General features: G+C 30.1%; 1 protein-coding gene across 1 annotated transcript; it reads left to right on the forward strand.

Annotated features, from left to right (window-relative positions):
- The first annotated feature begins 226 nt into the window (after positions 1 to 226).
- Positions 227 to 19,495, forward strand: LOC134687008 (eukaryotic translation initiation factor 2 subunit 3-like). Its single transcript, XM_063546917.1, has 13 exons — positions 227 to 343; positions 3,458 to 3,521; positions 3,847 to 3,908; positions 5,632 to 5,697; positions 6,514 to 6,635; positions 7,324 to 7,418; positions 8,121 to 8,279; positions 10,549 to 10,683; positions 12,726 to 12,820; positions 14,099 to 14,243; positions 15,933 to 16,102; positions 18,594 to 18,766; positions 19,194 to 19,495. The coding sequence occupies exons 1-13, from the start codon at positions 272 to 274 to the stop codon at positions 19,255 to 19,257; spliced, it is 1,422 nt and encodes a 473-aa protein (XP_063402987.1). The 5' UTR covers positions 227 to 271; the 3' UTR covers positions 19,258 to 19,495.
- Positions 19,496 to 20,892: the final 1,397 nt, after the last annotated feature.

Raw genomic sequence — 20,892 nt, forward strand, 5'->3', positions numbered from 1 at the left:
GGAAAACGGAAGTACTTCTAATTTCGTTTTATATAGTAAAGTTACCATTTGTTGATTGTATCACTTTACACATTAAAGTAATAAATAGCAGAAACTGCGACTTTATTGATTCATGATGTAAATAAAATTAATCATATTTTGTATACAACTACCAAAAAAATGGATTGATTTTCAACTTCATGAATAAACAAATCGTTGGTGATATGTCAAATACACATAAATCAGCACTTTACTGTCTGAAATCTTGCATCAGAATATTGAAAACGGAAGCATGGCAGGCGAAGAAAATGAACCTACAAAAAGACTCCAACCACATCTATCAAAACAAGATCTCTCTACTCTCGTTAGTGTCTTATTACTTTCAAACTTTAAGATATTGTTTCACCAATTGATCCTACCCACACAACACAAATTTAAAGGTTCTGCCTTTACGACAGATGGCCTCGAAATTAACCCGAACACGTCAAATTATGACAATATTCGATAGAGTTCACTTTGATAATATACATGATGCCTTTCCTTAAGAGATATTTGAATATTAAAATGGTATACATGAACTGAGCATTTATTTGTGGATGAGAGTTTTAACAATATCATGTCCTGGTGTTGCATGGATATGTCATGTGAGGAGAGGGTTTGTCCTCCATATGTGAACCAAATCAATGGATGTAAAATCAGTTAGTTGTTGCCATTATCAAACAAGCCTACTTATTCTCAATAAACAGATAAAGAATCATTGTCAATTCAGCCATAATTAGATTGGGATAAACCTTTCAAGTGAGGGATATAACACCTTTATACATTGTAGATAGGCAGTGGCCTTTGAAGGCTAAGCACATGCACACTCGTTTTTGTAATAAACAAAGGATCATCAATGAAATGTGAACTATACATACACGAAAATATTCGGTTAATTGCGAATAACAGTCAGGGGTATTACTTGTACAAGTAATTTTTATTTACTTGAAGAGGCAAAAATAAATATACTTATATAAGTAAATTATAATGTTTGAATACTATATACAAGTAATTTTTTTTACAATCCCACCAAAATTCTGAAGTTTTGAGATGTAAAATCATGCCTTAAATGATTTTCCCAGGTAAGCTTATAATTTTTTCTTAAGAGTTCAATGTTTCATCTCATTAATTTCAACAAAGTAATTGATTGCGCAAAGATCTAGAGTATTTGTCAAAGCCTTCAAAAATTGCTCCTTTTGTGCTTGTAAATGACCAGTGTTCTGAAGACAACAGACAAATGGGATTTCCAGTGTGACTGTGTCCATGACATAACACTTACAGGATTAGTATAGACATCTGCAAAGGGCAGTTTTAACTTCTTCAAGTAAATAAAAATTACTTGTACTGTTCTGTTGTCACTTCATAGATATAAGAAGACATTGTATGAGTGCCAAGTCACAATTGTAAACGAAAACCATTTTAAGTCCAAGTATGGTCTTCAACACAGAGCCTTTTCCATTTTGACTAAAAAATCTTGTAAAAAAAAAGATGGAATGTATGCAGATTTAAGAAAACCAGTCATGAGTACAAATCAAATAGTGGGTTTTACGTAAAATTGTTATTCCTGAACTGTTTAATTGAAATGGAGACCAAATGCTTCTGGGCTTTTTGTGTGTGATAATATATTACAATATTGTTTGAATAAGTATATATACATATGCTTAGATAAACTGTTTATTCATTTGAATGCCTGTTTTGAGGTTTTCAGTTTACATGTATAAAAAAAAGGATTTTCAAATTCATATCAGTACCTCTCATTGGGCAAATTCCTTATAAATCAGGAGCTGCTATTTGTTTACATGTATTTTGCAAGTTATTCTTAAGTTTATTTTGAATGATGCAACTTCAGGTAACATACATAGATAGGTAGTCATTTTATCATTCTGATTGGTCAGATTTATTTATACTTTTAAATAAGTATATGAGACTATGGGAATTTATTTTATGTTACTTACAACATTCTGGAATTAACTAAAAACCCAAGAAAGTTAGTGATTTTGATTTTTTCAAAGTAGAGTCTTTTTGCATAGTTAACCTGAGATTATTTCTATTTTTCAACAAAAATGAATTCAAATGTTGTTAGTAAAAGTATAAGGTTAAAGTAAAAATAATGTATATTTTTATGCCCCATTAATGGGCATTATGTATTCTGGTCTGTGTGTCCCTTCGTTCGTCGTCTGTCCCTCTTCAGGTTAAAGTTTTTGGTCAAGGTAATTTTTTCTGAAGTTGAAGTCCAATTAACTTGAAAATTAGTACACATGTTCCCTATAATATGATCTTTATAATTTTAATGCCAAATTAGAGTTTTTTACCCAATTTTCACGGTCCACTAAACATAGAAAATGATAGTGCCAATGGGGCATCTGTGTACTATGGACACATTCTTGTTGTATTTATGCTTGCATACATATGTACAACTATCAAATATTTAGGAACACCCTGACAGTGGTAATACTTGTACAATTGTGACGTGAAGTGTCTATTATTTACTTGTTCAGCTGAATTATTTAGGAACACCCTGACAGTGGTAATACTTGTACAAGTGTGACATGAAGTGTCTATTATTTACTTGTTCAGCTGAATTATTTAGGAACACCCTGACAGTGGTAATACTTGTACAAGTGTGAAGTGAAGTGTCTATTATTTACTTGTTCAGGAATTTATTTGAGTTATTTCCCTTAATCCATTCAGCTTGTTAATGAAACAATAGTAAAAACCTAACCGTCAATAAAAGTATTCAAAAACTTAAAGGAGAACCAATTTATACATATTAAAACTGTTTTCCTGACCTCTCTAGATACTAATGATTGTTGTTGCATGATATCAGTGTATTTACCAAATAAAACAGCTATCCATGTAAACTTCTATGAAATTATTTAAGATAACAATGGATTACTATCTTCATTTGTAATAAAATTATAGAAGCATTAGGGAAGATTATTCAAAACATGGAAAATTATATTTAAATCATACTTATTAACTTCGACAAGCTTTAAGGAACATTATTTACATGTAAACCTTTCAAGTATGTAAAAGACACTTGTTTAATAACAATTAATATTACTCAGTGTCAGTAACTTTAGATAAACTACTTATATCATTTTATCACATTTTGGTAGAGTTGCAAGGCTTTTATCCAAGCTTTTAGTTGAAAATTTCACTCATTTTGGTGAATCCTGACTTGGATCAAGTACGTTGGTATACAGAAAAGTACAATTTTATTTCTTCTGCAGCATGTATTCATCTTATATTTTGATTAATGTATTACTTATATATAAACAAAGAACAGTGTCTCGTTGAAATGTTTTTGATAAGGGCAAAAAACTTGAGAAAAATGAAATCATTGTGATTTTTTTATTATCTTCTGAAAGAAAAGTGCATCAGTTGTTAGTAAACATAAATTTAATGTGTAAAGTAATAATAATTAATATATTTTCAGCACATTGAAAAATTGACCCCTCTGACACAAGAGGTTATCAGTAGACAGGCCACTATAAATATAGGTAGGTACTTCTGTAACTTTTCATTTTCTAGTGTTCTGTAGAATTTTCAGTATTCACATGAAGCATAACTATAATTTACGAAAGAAAACAAAAGGAAATAAGAGAAGCATGAATTTCCAGCAATCTGGAATTTTTGATAGTTTAATTGATGACAGCTGATGTGGTGAAATCACCAAATATGAACACTTTGAATCCATTTTAAAATATTTCAAACACAGTTTTAAATTGTAACAGAAAACATGTTAAAGAAAAGATGTAAATTAAAAACAAATGAAGTTGGTTACATCAACTAAATACATGATATGCAAATGTACGTTAATTTCAGGCACCATTGGACATGTAGCCCATGGGAAGTCCACTGTAGTCAAAGCGATATCTGGTGTACAGGTTTGTAAGATTTAAGTTATTAGTGGTTTCTGACCTGTAAAAGAGTGAAGTGTTGTCAAACTTTTGAATTACTTCCCTTCTTATATTGGTATGAAGTTAGCGTCGTCGTTTATGACCATAAAAGGAAGGTTGGGATTGATTTTGGGAGTTTTGGTCCCAACAGTTTTGGAATTATGGGCCCAAAGAGTCCAAAATTAAACTTTGTTTGATTTCATAAAAAAATGAATAATTGGGGTTCTTTGATTTAGGCCAAATCTAACTGTGTATGTAGATTCTTAATTTTTGGTCCTGTTTTCAAATTGGTCTACATTAGGGTCCAAAGGGTCCAAAATTAAACTTAGTTTTATTTTAACAAAAATTAAATTCTTGGGGTTCTTTGATATGCTGATTCTAAACATGTATTAAGATTTTTGCTTATGGGGCCAGTTTTCAAGTCATTCCAAATCGTGGTCCAAAATTAAACTTTGTTTGAAATCAACAAAAATTGAATCTTTGGGGTTCTTTGATATGCTGAAACTAAACATATATTTAGATTTTTGATTGTAGGCCCAGTTTTCAAGTTGGTCCAAAATTAAACTTTGTTTGATTTCAACAAAAATTAAATATATGGGGTTCTTTGATATATGCTGAATCTAACCATGTTTATAGATTTTTGATATATGGGCCCAGTTATCAAATTGGTCCACATTGAGGTCTAAAGGGTCCAAAATTGAACTTTATTTGATTTCATCAAAAACTGAATTCTTGGGGTTCTTTGATATGCTGAATCTAACCATGTATTTAGATTTAGGATATTGGACCATAATAGGTAAATGTTCAATTTAAAATTTTTAAGTTTTTGAGTTTAAGTTCTTAGACCACATTCATTCTGTGTCAGAAACCTATGTTGTGCCAACTATTTAATCACAATCCAAATTCAGAGCTGTATCAAGCTTGAATGCTGTGTCCATACTTGCCCCAACTGTTCAGGGTTTGAACTCTGCTGTCGTATAAAGCTGTGCCCTGCGGAGCATCTGGTTATTTATTGAAGAAGTTAATTTTTATCATAGCCAAACATTGACTATTGCATGATTCATAAGGGGGTTTCACAAACCTTAAATCTATTTCATCATCAGAATTCCAAATTTTATGGAGAATCTTAAGCAGTATGTGTGGTATTGCATATTTCTACTTTATTTGTTGAAATTATTGATTTTACTGGTAGCGGTATATCACTGCTAGTAGGGATTTCTCTATGATTGGTTCTAGACTAGAAATCAATTAGCACACTTCGTGAGGTATTCTTATTCTAATAATTACATTATGCACTTTTTAGTGGTTAGTTTTTCTTCCTCATGAAGTCTTGAGCTTTTGCTTTATGTAGTACAAAGCAGATCCTTTGCAAAAATATTTTATTGTCATATTTGTCTTTTACTGTGGATTCATTATTACTCGTTGGGTTTCAATTTTTAAGGAATTCGTGTGTACAGGTGAACCACAAACCTGCATGATATATGTTTTATTGGTCTGTATACAAACCAGGAAATTAAATCTCCACTAAAAGTGCAAGTTTTCCTTAATCCATGCAAATTGATACAGAGGGGAAAAAATCCACAGTATATTGTTTTGTGTTGGTTATTTTAAGTTGTCTTGTCTTTGAATCTTTGTGTATGTACTTTTATTCAATTGGAGAAGTAATATTAAATTTTCTAATATATATTTGTTCTATTATGCTTTTTTGCAGACTGTTAGGTTCAAGAATGAACTTGAAAGAAATATCACCATAAAACTTGGATATGCCAATGCAAAAGTAAGTCATTTTATTATTTTACTAAAACATCTATGAAAGATATGGTACCTATTGCAAACCGAATGAAAGTTTAACACAGGTTCACCTGATAGTTACCTGTCCATTTTAACTTTTAGCAGTTCATTTGTCCTATTGAACAAATACAAAATAAATACAACAGGTATTGTTCTCTGTGAAGTTTATTCACTGGGTCCTTTAAATTTTTTCTAAGAGAAATCTATCACTCATTTATTAATTTATCAATAGCCATTTAATTATGTACAATGCAAATGAATTGTTATAGTGTCTGTGAATCATCCATCAGAGAGTCTATTGGCTTTTTGCAATTCGAGGTAGAATTGGAATAAACAAAAATATAAAATCCTTTATGAAATGGTATCTTGAAATAGCTATTTAGTTTACATGCATTACATGCCAAGGCTCCGTGTTGAAGGCTGTACATTGACCTATAATGGTTTACTTTTTTTTAAATTGTTATTTGGATGGAGAGTTGTCTCATTGGCACTCACACTAATCTTCCTATATCTATATAATAATTTTCCGGAACCACTATATTCATTAAGTGTTAGTCAGCCATAGTGAGGAAAGCAAGCGTAGTGAAAACTTATTCAATAAATAAATATTATATTGTACGAATACATTGGATGTGAGATGGTTGTCATGCTATTTTGTTCTGTTCTTTAAATCTTTTATTAAAATGTTTTTTTTCATGGATTAGAATTTATTTCACAAAATGGAATGAAAAACTGCAGCTTTTTGTATTTTCCTCGCTATAAAAAGAACTATTATTATTAATGTGTTTATAAATTTATTTAGATTTATAAATGTGACAACAATTCTTGTCCAAGACCTGGCTGCTACAGATCTTGTGGCAGTTCTAAAGAAGATGCTTTTCCATGTGACAGAGCTGGATGTAGTGGAAAATTTAGAGTCCTCAGGTTTGAAAGTTATCTCTTTCTTTACTAGATTCCATTTTCAATTTTAGTCACTAGCAGAATTCAATTATAGAAATTTATACAGAATTGGTATTGTTTTAGTATGTTTTATCTTTATGAATTAGATTTTGAATAAAAAAAAGTATATTTAATTGGAGAAAAGTGATCACACCTATTTACATTAAACATGATCAGCCTTATTGAATATTCCTTTTTCAAAAGTCAATAAATCTCATATTTACAGCATCAAAAGAACGTAATTGTATTTTATATTGCCAAAGACAAAAGAACGTAATTGTATTTTATATTGCCAAAGACAAAAGAACGTAATTGTATTTTATATTGCCAAAAACAAAAGAACGTAATTGTATTTTATATTGCCAAAGACAAAAGAAAGTAATTGTATTTTATATTGCCAAAAACAAAAGAAAGTAATTGTATTTTATATTGCCAAAGACAAAAGAACGTAATTGTATTTTATATTGCCAAAGACAAAAGAACGTAGTTGTATTTTATGTTGCCATAATTCAATAGAATACTTTGAATCTTATTCTTTGTTTGAACAAATTGTTTCATCTGTATTTTATTATGATTAAATGTCCGAGAATGGCATTCAAAAACATTCAGAAATCATGAGTATAGAAAATGCACAAAACTTTATTTATTATATTTAAAATTTTTGTTTGAATAGACATGTATCCTTTGTGGACTGTCCAGGTCACGACATTCTTATGGCAACCATGTTGAACGGAGCAGCAGTTATGGATGCAGCATTACTGTTAATAGGTACTTGGTTTAAAAATAAAGCTGTTTATTTGTATTGTAAATAAAATTATAAAAATATAACCACACAGTATAGTTTTAGAGGATGTAATGTTTTTATCATCACTTTGTTGTCACCATTCAAGCACTTATATATGTTGTTGAATGAGTTTGATTATTTAAAAAAATCTGAAATGAAGGACAATTTTTTCAGAGTTGGAATTTGACAAAGTAACCAATTTTGTTTCTTGTTGCCTTGATAGCATCTTTATTTTCTGTCATATCCTCTTTACTTTGGGCGATGGTTTCCAAAACCTCTGAAGAGTGAAATAATCAGAAGGATCACAAATTAGTAACAATTTTTTAGGAAGGGGAACTTGTAAGAATATCTCTTAGTAAATATGTGGGGCATGGGTATTGAGATTGCTTTCATTATATATATTAGATACATCTAGGTGAAAATATGCATGTATATCTAAAAGAGAAGAAGAACAAAGAATGTTGAATACTTCATCAAACCACACAAACTAACTAGTCAGACATTTTTTTTGAATTTTATTATTTTTAACTTCCAATTTACAACATAATATACACAAATATAATAGCACTATATAATATATAAATCTATAGATATTATCTAATCATCTTGTCTATTTGGAAGCCAAACTTGGTTAACATGAATTAAAACCTGATGATGATTTATACATTTAACTTTGATTATTTCAGCTGGAAATGAATCCTGTCCACAGCCTCAAACATCAGAACATTTAGCAGCAGTGGAAATTATGAAATTGAAACACATACTTATATTACAAAACAAAATAGATCTGGTCAAAGAAAGTCAAGCAAAAGAACAGTATGAACAGATTTTAGCCTTTGTTAAAGGTATTAATACCCTAATGTTGTTCACTCTGAAGGAACTGGTATCAGTATTATATGTAGTGAAGTCCTATGTCAGGAACAATATAGTTATTTGTAGGTTTTGTAAAATATACAGGAAGCTGGTCCTAGAAAAGTTTTTTTCTCTATTGCTGCCATTAAAACAAGTCACACTGATTTCAGTTTTGTTTTGAACTATGTTCCGTTTCAATGATGGAGAGACAAAATTTAAAAGAAGGACCAGTAAAATAAGTTAAATTTAATCAAATCAAATCAAATATTTTATTGTCATATAAACTTTACAGTTTGTGACCAACATATATTAATACAAATTAGTCAATAATCACAATAAACATATATACATACATATTAAACATACACAATAACAACAGCATTAAAATTTATAACAACAAACAAGCTGTTAAGAGTGTTTCCTGCCCTCAGTTCTAATGACTTTTTCAAGAAGGATCCTAACTTATTTGTTTGTAAAGGCGATGATGGATTTAGTAAATAGTGAATTTTGTCTTCTTCATTTAAATTATTAAAGTTATTATTTTCTGTACATATGTGATGAAAAAGGTCATTTCTTAGAGTTTTATTATACTCAAAATATAGTAAAAAATGTTTCTCATCCTCTAGTATTTTACATTTATGGCAAAGACGTTCCTCTTTTGGGATTTTAAAATATCTCCCCTTTTCAATCAAGAGGGAGTGATCACTTATTCTAAATTTAGTGATTAACCTCCTTATCTGAAAATTAGATGTATTTAGATAATATTCTAGTTTGTAATCTTTTTTAAGTTTTTTATAAAGAAAAAAAATACTTATATCATAGATGTTTTGAAATTTATTTTGAATTTAATCTTCATATCTATTTTTCATTTTTAACTTTATATCGTTTTTTATTTTATTTACATCTTTTATGTCCTTACAACATTGTACAAGTAGAAAGAATATTAGGGTCAACGTTAGTCTCTTTAACAATATTTTTTGCATATGTATACATGAGTAAGTTCCTGTCAAATCTAGAGTCTGTGCTAGAGAAAAAGCTTCCTTTAACAATGGATTAATATTTTTATTATAAAGTCTAGTTAAATATAAAAGGGTTTGTGTTTTAATAAAACATTCTATAGGCAATCTTCCTAATTCAACTCTTGCTCCTAAATTGGATGCATTTTTTCTTATTTCTAGAGTAGATTTACAAAATTTAAGATGCATATTTTCAATAGGGGTTTTGTCTATAAAATCAAGTTGATTAATTTCTTTTCCTGAAGTTAAGGCTCTGCTTTTGGCTCGATGAAAAGAAATATATGTATCCAAATATGTTACTGTGGATTCATTATTATTCGTTGGATACCAATTTTCGTGGATTTCGTGGGCACAGTCAAACCACAAAATTAAATATTCAACGAATGATAATTTTTCTATAGATTTGCATGCAGACTTCAGCAAAACCACGAAATTTAATATCCATGAATATGCAAGTTTTTCTTAATCCACGAAAATTGGTACCCACGAAAATAAATGAATCCACAGTACTTCTGAATTATAGGTCATAATTGGTTTTACTAAAGAATCAAACAGATTATTTGCTACTTTTATAGGTAGATTATTCAATGATTTAGTATAGGGTTTTATTGCAAAAAATACTTTTTTTGCTTTTTTTTGTCAGCTCTAAAGTACATTGTGATAAATTTCCATTTCATTTTATCAACATTCCCAAAAATGAATATTCTGTTACACTCTCTATGGCTTTTTTCTCATAGTAAATATGTGATGTTTCACTTTTATTTTTTGACTGACTAAAAATCATGGATTTATTTTTTTTTGTATTCAAAGAGAGTTGCATTTGTTTCAATATTATTACATTATTTAAACTGTTTTGTAGACCCTCTTTTGATTCCGACATGATTAAAAGATCATCCGCAAAAAGAAGGCATCCTACCTTACTATTTATAAGCTTGAATCATTTCCCTCAAATTTTTTTAATGAATTCCTCATTTCAACAACATAAATATTACTGAGGAGCAAACACTGTCAGATGAGTGAAAATACATATATATTACTATGTGAATTACAACTCTCATCAGAAAATCTGATGTTCAGGCATCTTAAGACCATGGGTTTGCAGTCCTGCTTTTAAAAATTACTAATTGTCAAACCATGAGGTGTTGTGTGATAAGTTTTGAATTAGAAATGATGAAAGAATAATGTTAATAATAACACTATATTGTGTTTCGTCATAAGATCTATATTTTATGTTTTATGTTTATAGGAACAATAGCTGAAGGAGCTCCAATAATACCAGTATCAGCTCAGTTAAAATATAATATAGATGTCATTTGTGAATACATTGTTAAAAAAATTCCTGTACCTAAAAGAGACTTTTTATCAGAACCCAGATTAATAGGTAATTATATATTAATATGTAGGTTCGGTCCAGGTTGAATATTTTTCGATATTTGAATTCTTTAATTAGTTATTCTTTTTATTACATTGGCAAATGGTTTTTTTTTAAAAAGAAATTAATGTAAAGCATGTAAGGAATTATACCTTTTTTCTAAGCATTCACAATTTGTTTTGATCTGCCATTATAGACGTCTTGACAACGCCTATTGTTGTATGATGACAGAGAATGTGATATTATAGGTTTTTGTTTAAGTGGGAAATTAATGTTATTCAATGCAACCAATGTAATAAAAAAAATTATAGAAATGGAAAGTTGAAGATATTTTCATAAGTTAATTGAGTTAAGAGTTGTCTCCCATATACAGAAGCAGATACTGGTACCTGATGTATTATTGCATATAAATCTCATAATAATTTCCTGTAATTTGAACATTTGAAACAGATTAATTATTTTATTCTTAAGTAATAATCAATATTCAATAGAAATAAGCAGTGTTCTCCCCAGGCCGTTTTAGTGCTGCGATATTCAGCTCTATCCTATTTCACCACGTTAGTATTGGGCAGACCGCAGGGCTATCCAATCAAATTTCAGCACTATTGTTTTTTAATTTTCAAACTTCCAGTAATATTTTGTACAATTCCCATCACATGGTCGACTAGTTGAAATGTCTATGAGATCGTTTATTCACCTGAAGAAGTCAAAAATCGGAGGGATCAGCTCAATAAATGAACAAAATGGCGCCATTTGCAAATCTTCTACTGTCAATAAATCTTTCTTTCTCAAGTTTTTCGCTTTGAAAAGATGCAGAAACTTCATGAAAGGGATGGATAGTTCTGAAAAGTGCATTCCTTAATTAATAAAGGGACGTTTTACTCCTTCTCTTGACAACCATGGTCTCGACCTTTTATTGCACCATCTACGATTATTATATATAAATATATATAAAATATCGTTCTTTGTCATTCAATTGTCAATATTTATTAATTGAATATTGTATTTAAATTAATGTAAACAATGGACGGCTTTGATAAGAAATAGCATTTTATGATGCATCAAGCCAAAAGTGTAAACAGGAAGTTGGGTTAGCCAGTAAGGGATACAATTTAGGAGGGAAAATTCCAAAATAAGTACTGTCAAATCTTGACACATATTTCTTGTGGCAAGGATTCAAATGTTTATAAGATTATAAAACACAACCTTTAAAAATGGAAGTAATGTTCCAATTGACAAACATCGTTTTATTTAATTGATAATCCACCTTTTATATAAAAAAACAGATCTTAAAAAAAACCATATAGGATTTCTATCATATTCATATTAGCTTGAAATAAGTTAATAGTCTTTTATAAGCAAGTCTTTGATAACGTTTCAATATTATGGAAAGGGTAATTATATTTCTTCATTTGAATTAATATACTGATTTTGATTGCAAAGTTGTAATTTGATAGATCATAATGTACATATGTTTAAATAAAAGTTAATGAAAAAATTCAAATCTTGACATTGAAAACTTTCTGTAAATATGTTTCAATAAATTATGAAGTTGTAATGGATATATAACTAGTTTATAAGTCATGTAACTAAAAGTGCATACTTACTCTTTACAAAACAGGTGGTTATGAAGTCAAATTATATAAATTATCTAGGCATTTTAATTTTAAAACTTTTGATAATTAAAATGTAACTTTTTTTCCATTTCGGTAAATGCAATGTATAAGAAATGTCAGACTATTTAATATAATACAAATGTATAACCAACATGGTAGTTATAAATAAATGTAACATTATGTTAAAATGGTGAATCAATCTATTATCGCTCGCTTACCACAGCGCTATAAAAAAATCCTGGGGAGAACACTGGAAATAAGTAATGATATATTCAATCATACAGTCAAATAGACTGATTTGATGGAAGACACACTATAGATAGAGCTAGTTCAGAAAATTATAGAAAAAATACAATGATGAGTATAAAAAATAATTTTAGTTCCTATTTAAGGGATTGATAGTGAATTGACAAAAAGATATGATTTGTATTTTAGTTATTCGATCATTTGATGTAAACAAACCTGGCAGTGAAGTAGATGATTTGAAAGGAGGTGTGGCAGGAGGAAGTATTTTGAGAGGGGTGTTAAAGGTACTTTATATTTAGCAGACTACTATCAAATGTGTGAAATTGGTTACAGTGCATTATATATAGATTCCATATTAGTCTTGATATCATCCTGAGAAACCTGTATACTGTGGACCCATTATTTTTTGTTGGATACCAATTTTTGTGGATTTTGTTGGAACAGGTGAACCACAAATTTAAAATTTCAACAAATTACAAATTTTCCATTGGCTAGTATGCAGACTTTGACAGAACCACGAAATTAAATATCCACGATAGTGTAAGTTTTGTTCAATCCACGAAAATTGGTACCCACGAAAAATAAATGAATCCACAGTATACCAAATATGCTAGCCAAGGACCTGTTAAGTAGATAGGGATGATATTCTGTAAATTTTTATTATTGCAAAAAATGCATTTTGAATTCTTTAACATGAAATAAACAGGATTTTTCTCCATATCGCTAAAATCAAAAAAGCATTTTTAGCTTAAAAGACAAAATCGCAATACTAAATGCTAGCAGTTATTTCTGAATTTACAGTAGGAATTGATATAAAGGAAAATAAATTGACCTTAACATTTAATGAAAGTTTCTATTCATTCTATCAAATACATGAAGCATTTCAATGTACAAATATGTTTTAAAAATGTATGTTGCAGTGAAAGATTCATAAGAGTTAACCAAACTAAAAAAAAAATTAAAAACCAAATGACAACACATCGTAAAAAAACAAAAAATGACTAAAAGACAAACAACAGTATACAAAACACAACATAGAAAACTAAAGACTGAGCAGATCATGCTCCATGTGTGACACCTTCATATATACAAAACTAAAGACTGAGCAGATCATGCTCCATGTGTGACACCTTCATACTAAAGTTGTGTTTCTATTTATATGTTTTAAAGCAGTTATTGTATATTCTGTACTTCATCATATTGATTGTTGACAATTGAACATTATATTTCACAAATGAAACAAAAAGTATAATGTTAAATACAAATGATGACCATTCTGTAGTATCAGATGAAGATGACTTATTAACTTATTTAAGATTTGGTGTCATTAACTTATCATGCTTAACATAATTAGAACTTGATACAGCTGATTTAGGATTAACAGGTTATAAATATGAAAAACATGTTTAAACAAGTCAAGGATACCAAGACAGTCTAAAGGCATTAAGTCACAAGACAAACATTATTCAGGCATACTTTTATTCAGTCATACTTATCATGCTTATATGGCTGTTTTAGCCGATAGAGAACAAGAAAAGTAGATATTTAAAACTTTTTTACAGGTTGGTCAAGAAATAGAAGTAAGACCTGGTATTGTATCTAAAGACCAAGAGGGCAAATTAACATGTAAACCAATCAGATCTAGAATTCTGTCATTGTTTGCAGAACAAAATGATCTTCAGTATGCAGTTCCTGGGGGTTTAATAGGTTAGTACTAAATGTTACTTTTATATGAACATTAATCAAGACATGTAAATAACCTTCAAAGTTTTAATTTGACTTTTGTTTATATAGAGATTAGTACATGGTCTTTTCCATATGGGCCTGGGTATCAGACCTCGACCCATATCAGCCCGAGACGTAGTCGAGGTGCTGATATGGGTCGAGGGATGATACCCGGGCCGATATGGAAAAGGCCATGTATTAATCTCTTTATCATATACTTCCAACAATTGTTTTATGTATGGCAAATTAACTTTAAAATTAAAATTATACCCCGCTTTAAAAAAGGGGGGTATACTGTTTTACCTCTGTCAGTCCGTCCGTCTCGTTCGTCAGTCAGTCCGTCCCATGAAACTTTCGTCACATTTTTCTCAGGAACTACACATCCACCCTTTCTGTAATTTGGTATCAACATTTATATATGTCAGCCATACCGTGTGATGCGTTTTCAGATTCATCACTTGACAACTTCCTGTTTACCGAACACTTGTATGATTTTACACATGATAGCCAAGTTGAAAATTTTTGTCACATTTTTCTCAGGAACTACAATACAAGGATTTCTGAAATTTGGTTTCAGGATTTATATAAGTCAGCTATACTGTGTGATGCGTTTTCAGATTCATCACTCGACAACTTCCTGTTTACCGAACACTTGTATGATTTTACACATGATAGCCAAGTTGAAAATTTTCATCACATTTTTCTCAGGAACTACATTACAAGGATTTCTGAAATTTGGTTTCAGGATTTATATAAGTTAGCTATACCGTGTGATGCGTTTTCAGATTCATCACCCGACAACTTCCTGTTTACTGAACACTTGCATATTTTTACACTATTAATATTATCCACTTGCGGCGGGGGTATCATCAGTGAGCAGTAGCTCGCAGTTTCACTTGTATTATGTCTTTGTTAAGTTAATAGCAATTCTAAAACACATTTAATTAATTATGACCTTATTTTCTTTAAGGCAGTGTCTTTCTTGAAAACTGATATCAATTATTATCAATAGGACTATTTCACAAACATTTCATCATTTCATCATTGCTGAAATTGTTTAACTTCTTCTAGGAGTTATTAACCATGAATGTCGATTTTTTTTACAATTTTTATGGTTTTATCTTTTGTAAGGAAATCTATAAGAAACCTAAGAGAGCCAAACATTTTATAAGCAGCAAGATTTACAACTTGTCATCATATCTGATAATTGTTGGTTGATTCCTATCGGAGTTATTGCCCCTAAATGACAGTTATTTGCCATTTGTTGACATAATAGGTCAAATCAACAGTAGATAAAGTTAAACTAAAACAGCAAAATTGATCAGCAGACCAAGACCATGATAGAATTTGTGTAATATGGCATAATTTTTCTGTCAACTCCTTACCCATTTTTAACTTAGGCAAAAACTACATTTATAAAAGATAGAGAAACTGAAATCAGTAGGAATAGTTAGCTAGAATATAAGATCAACAAAAAGATATCTTACTTATCATAAATTATATTCTAGTCTTCAATGTTGGAAATGAGCAAAGAATCCAGTGGGTGATACTGGCATTTTAGAGCCTCTAGATTAGTTGTTTATCTCCTGTTTAGGAGCCTGTTAATTCAGTGCTTAAATTATTGTCACCTTTGTGATACATTGATGTTATGTTTTATAATGTTTGTTACAGGTGTTGGTACTAAGATAGATCCAATGTTATGTCGAGCAGACAGAATGGTGGGGCATGTGTTGGGAGCAGTTGGAGCATTACCTGACATATATACAGAACTAACAATATCATTCTTTTTGTTGCGACGTCTTCTTGGTGTAAAAACAGAAGGGGAAAAGAAAGGAGCTAAGGTATGAAAATCTGTCAAATTTGCTAATGGCAGTTTTTAGTTTTAAAGAAATTTTATTTGCTTAAATATGCAAAAGGGACACGACATAATTTCCCCATACAATGACAGTCCTTGACTTATATATAGTAATTATGAAACATTACAACATTACAAATTTGTAATGGCAGAAGTTTATTGATATTATTTCCCTTAATGACAATTTTTACCAATTTTATTATATGCCTGTCAAAGACGACATATTATGATATACCGTTATCCATGTTTTAACACCTTTACAATAACTTAAATTCTCTTTTACCAATTTTCATATATCTTTAACTTAACATCAGAATTAAGGAAAGATTGCTGTCTTATTTTTAGCTCTGTATTTTTAGATCTACAGAACTTTGACCCTTAGATTTAAGACCAATTTTTTTTATAGGACTGCAAAAATTCTCGTAAATTGGTATCACGTCGCTGTCGTCCGAAGGGGGATGGTTTCGAGATAATAACTTTAGTATAAGAAAATAGAAATCAATTAAATTTAAACACAATGTTTATAACCACAAAAGGAAACTTGGGATTGATTTTTGGGGTTATGGTCCCTAAGGTTTAGGAATTGGGGGACGAAAGGGGCCCAAAACAAGCATTTTTGGGTAGTTGTCTCTTTGATACATTCCCCAATTCCATTCTCAATTTTATTTATCTAGTGTCAGCACAATAAGTTGTGTATAAGTATTTCAATTGTTCTGAAATTGTACCACAATGTTTAATACCATAAGAAGAAGGTTGGGAGATATTTTAAGGGTTATGGGGCAAACAGTCTAGGAATAAAGGGCATATAAGGGGCCAAAAATGAGTAGTTATTGCTGCAAACTCCATTAGAATTTGAATTAAGATCATTTTTGGAATTAAGGAAAGGGGGATGTGAAAAAAAAATTGGGGGTGGGGGTTCAATTTTTCTCATTTCAGATTTCAGAAATTAAAAAGAAAATTTCTTCAAATATTTTTTGTTTGAGAGGATTAATATTCAACAGCATAGTGAATTGCTCTAAAGCAAAAAAAAAATAAATTTTAAGTTCATTAGACCACATTCATTCTGTGTCAGAAACCTATGTTGTGTCAACTTTTTAATCACAATCCAAATTCAGAGCTGTATCCAGCTTGAATGTTGTGTCCATACTTGCCCCAACCGTTCAGGGTTCAACCTCTGCTGTCGTATAAAGCTGCGCCCTTTGGAGCATCTGGTTCAAAAATGCATGCATCAACCCCAGTATTCCTGGATTTATTTCCTTCCTAGGTTACATTTTTTGTGCACATTGATGAAAGAAAACTCCCTTTTGAATTAGATGCCCCAGTCCAAGCAGAGGAGGCTTTAAGTTTCACCTTTATTTGTCTGTATGTCCTGAAATTGCCTTTCTCTAACTTACCAAATCTTTTGTATTACCACAAAGCACAGATCTAGTTTGAATTTGGTGGCGTCTCTTTTTTTTTACCATTCTAGAGTTATGCCCCTTTACAAATGGAAAAATTGCTTAATTTTTCGTTTCTGGTCACTTTCTTTCGTTTGCCTTCACCAATGTTCTCAAACTTTTTCATTATGCTGACAACCACAAAACACATGAAGTTTGAACATAAAAATATTTTTGATTTAGAAAACCATTTTATTTGCTTGATATGATTATATAACCTTGAAACATACCATTTTGTCCTTGCAACAATTTTAATATGCAGAATATGGGTGCATCATGTTCATTGTCTTTAAAAAGAGTTATGCCCTTTGAAATAATTATTATTTGGGAAATTGCATTTTAAGCCATCTCACATGTACAATTTTTGTCAGTTTTTTTAGACAAATTTATATCAAAGATTTATAGAAGCAATACTAGGACAAATTTGAAGATCAGTGTTATTAAAATATTTTTTTAAGAGTGATGCCCTTAGAAATATAAATTTTATTAGAAAGTGCATTGCATTTAAGAATTGAATGCTTCTTTTTGTAAATTTATTGGGTGGTAAAAGCGTTGACCGAAGTACATTTTGTATGAAGCGCGGAAGCGCTTCATTCTAAAAATGTACGCCCGGTCAACGCTTTTACAACCCTATAAAGTTTCAAAAAGAAGTATTCAATACTTATAATTACATTTTTTTAGCTAAAATCATGAAAACACGATTTTTATCCAGTTTTATTTAATTCACCTGTGCACTTTTTTGTGGGACCTCGTGTCATCATGCATGATAAATGTTATTGTCTGATGCAATTGTTTACGGAATAACATGTTAGCCAATCAGAATAACGTTTTATAATGAAACTTACACCTAATGTAATTATTTGCTCTCAAGCTTGCATTTCTCTATAATATTATTTAAAAAATAAAAAATAAATGGAAAAGTATTTTTTTTAGATATTGCCCTTGAACAGATAAAATATGTGTTCTATTATTAACTTCTAGTTTACTGGCACCAAAGTTATTTGAATTCCCTATTGCTCATTGTTTACTTTCGTTTTACAGGTACAGAAGTTATCAAAGAATGAAGTATTAATGGTTAATATAGGATCCTTGTCAACAGGAGGACGTGTACTGGCCGTCAAAGCTGATTTGGCTAAAATTGGTCTTACAAATCCTGTATGTACAGATATAGGAGAAAAAATTGCTCTGAGCCGAAGGGTGGAAAAACATTGGAGGTAAGTAACCAGTTGTCCTTAAAGTATTGATAAGAACTCAGTAATATATTTAGAGGGATACCAAATCTAAAAAATCAAATGTTATGAACTTATACACAATGTTCATTGTCTTGAAATTTACTGTTAATACAATAGTGAGTTATTTGAAAAACTTCAATATTTCTACCACCTGACATAGATTGCAATAGCTGTGTCTGGCACAACTTTCTGTAGATTCCATTTTTATTGCTCTTCAACTTCAAATAAGATTCAGTCTTCAAACTGTTTTGATATAAACATGGCTGATGAGTCTAGTGAAGACATAATTATTATAAGCCTGGTATCTTTGATGACTTATTAACTCAGATATTGTGGAAAAATTTCTATAACTGTCCACTTAAAAGGATTAGATGTAAGAACTAAATGTTTTATTCTTCCTTCTTTTCAGATTGATTGGTTGGGGACAAATCAGAAGTGGAATTAAGATAGATCCTGTCAGCCAAGATGATTAAACAAGGGACACACAATAATTTACTGAACATTTTAACTATGTTACCTGTGAACAGAACTTGGCATTTATTATTACCATACAGACATTAATTTATAGATACAATGTACCCGTACAAAGTTAATTGAAGTAATGATAACGGGCTAAATTGTTATATTTGATAAATGACTAAAGATTTATTTGTATAAACTCACTTCATGTTGTTATATACATGTGAAATAAACTAGGTTATTTATAAATTATGTTTTTTTGTGTTGCCTGTTTAGGAAGTCTCAGTATGTGAACCATAGGTACATGTATAACAATTTAGAATAAGTTCTGATTAAATATTTTTTACGAGTTATACCCCATGGATATATGAACTATAATGGAAATCACATTGCATTTGGTCTGAAACCTTCATTTCTTTTAATATATTAATAAAAAGTTTTAAATAGAAAAAAAAAGTGATTCATTTGTTATTATTCTTGTATCTTATATATAGATCAAATATGTGCAACACATGGACATTGATACTCTGTTCTTTTATTGGTAACTTACAAGTCAATTGACCGTGACACCATATTCATAGAATATTGATATAAATGTTCAGTTTGTTTGATACTTTTAGTAAATCTTCATATAACAAAATTCAATATGAATTCAATATTAAGTAAAACAGGCAAGACAAAGCATTTGCACTCTTGTTATGGCAGCAATTTGTAAGTCAATATACTAATTGCATCTTTTTGAAGACAAAAACATATCTTTTGTCATTTGATATACGGTAAGTCATCAAATTTTACCCTTGTCCTTTGTACATCTTAAAATTATTTCCGTTCTTTAAACTTGAGTTTGCTTCAATCAAACATTATGAAACTTATACAAAATTTCTTATTACAACTAAATACAAACCAAGTTTGAATATGGGTGGCGTCACCTTTATCTTATACCCCTTTACAAATGGGCTTATTACTGCATTTCACGCTTCCTTTATTTAACTTATGTATGCCTCAACCAAATGTTATGAATTTTGAACACAATGCTTATTACCACAAAACTGGGATTAATTTTGAATTTTGGTGGCGTCACTTTTCTGTTCTAGAGTTTTGTCCCTTTACAAAGGAAAAATTGCTGAATTTTCATTTCCATTCTCTAACTTATAAGTTTGCCTCAATCAAATTATATGAAACTTTTAAACAATACTTGTTACCACAATACTCAGTTCAAGTTTGTGGGTAGAGTCACTTTAAGGGTTCTTGAGTAATGTCACTTCATTATGGTTATGTGCAAGCAGGGGCATCATCTGTGTCCTATGGATACATTCCACATTTAGTTTACTGAAATATGATCTTTGTAATAGATACTGTTTGGTAATTTTGTAACATGAGACATCACAATGAGTCGGTTTTGTTTGAGGGTTAACTTGAGGACTTCTAAAAAAAGAAATTTTGATTGGTTCTGTAGATATAGTCTGGTAAACTCTCACATGTGATACAGAAAATAGACCTAACAGGAAAAATATGATGAGGATCAATATATAATCTGTTCAAGTCTGATCTCATGTCATGCAAGTATATAATTGTTACCATGTATACACGAAAGACTTTCCAATCACAAAACCAATTTTATGGTTAATGAGTTACAAAAAAGTAGAATG

Source organism: Mytilus trossulus, chromosome 10 (assembly GCF_036588685.1).
Source record: "Mytilus trossulus isolate FHL-02 chromosome 10, PNRI_Mtr1.1.1.hap1, whole genome shotgun sequence".
In the NCBI taxonomy this organism is placed as follows: Eukaryota; Metazoa; Mollusca; class Bivalvia; order Mytilida; family Mytilidae; genus Mytilus; species Mytilus trossulus.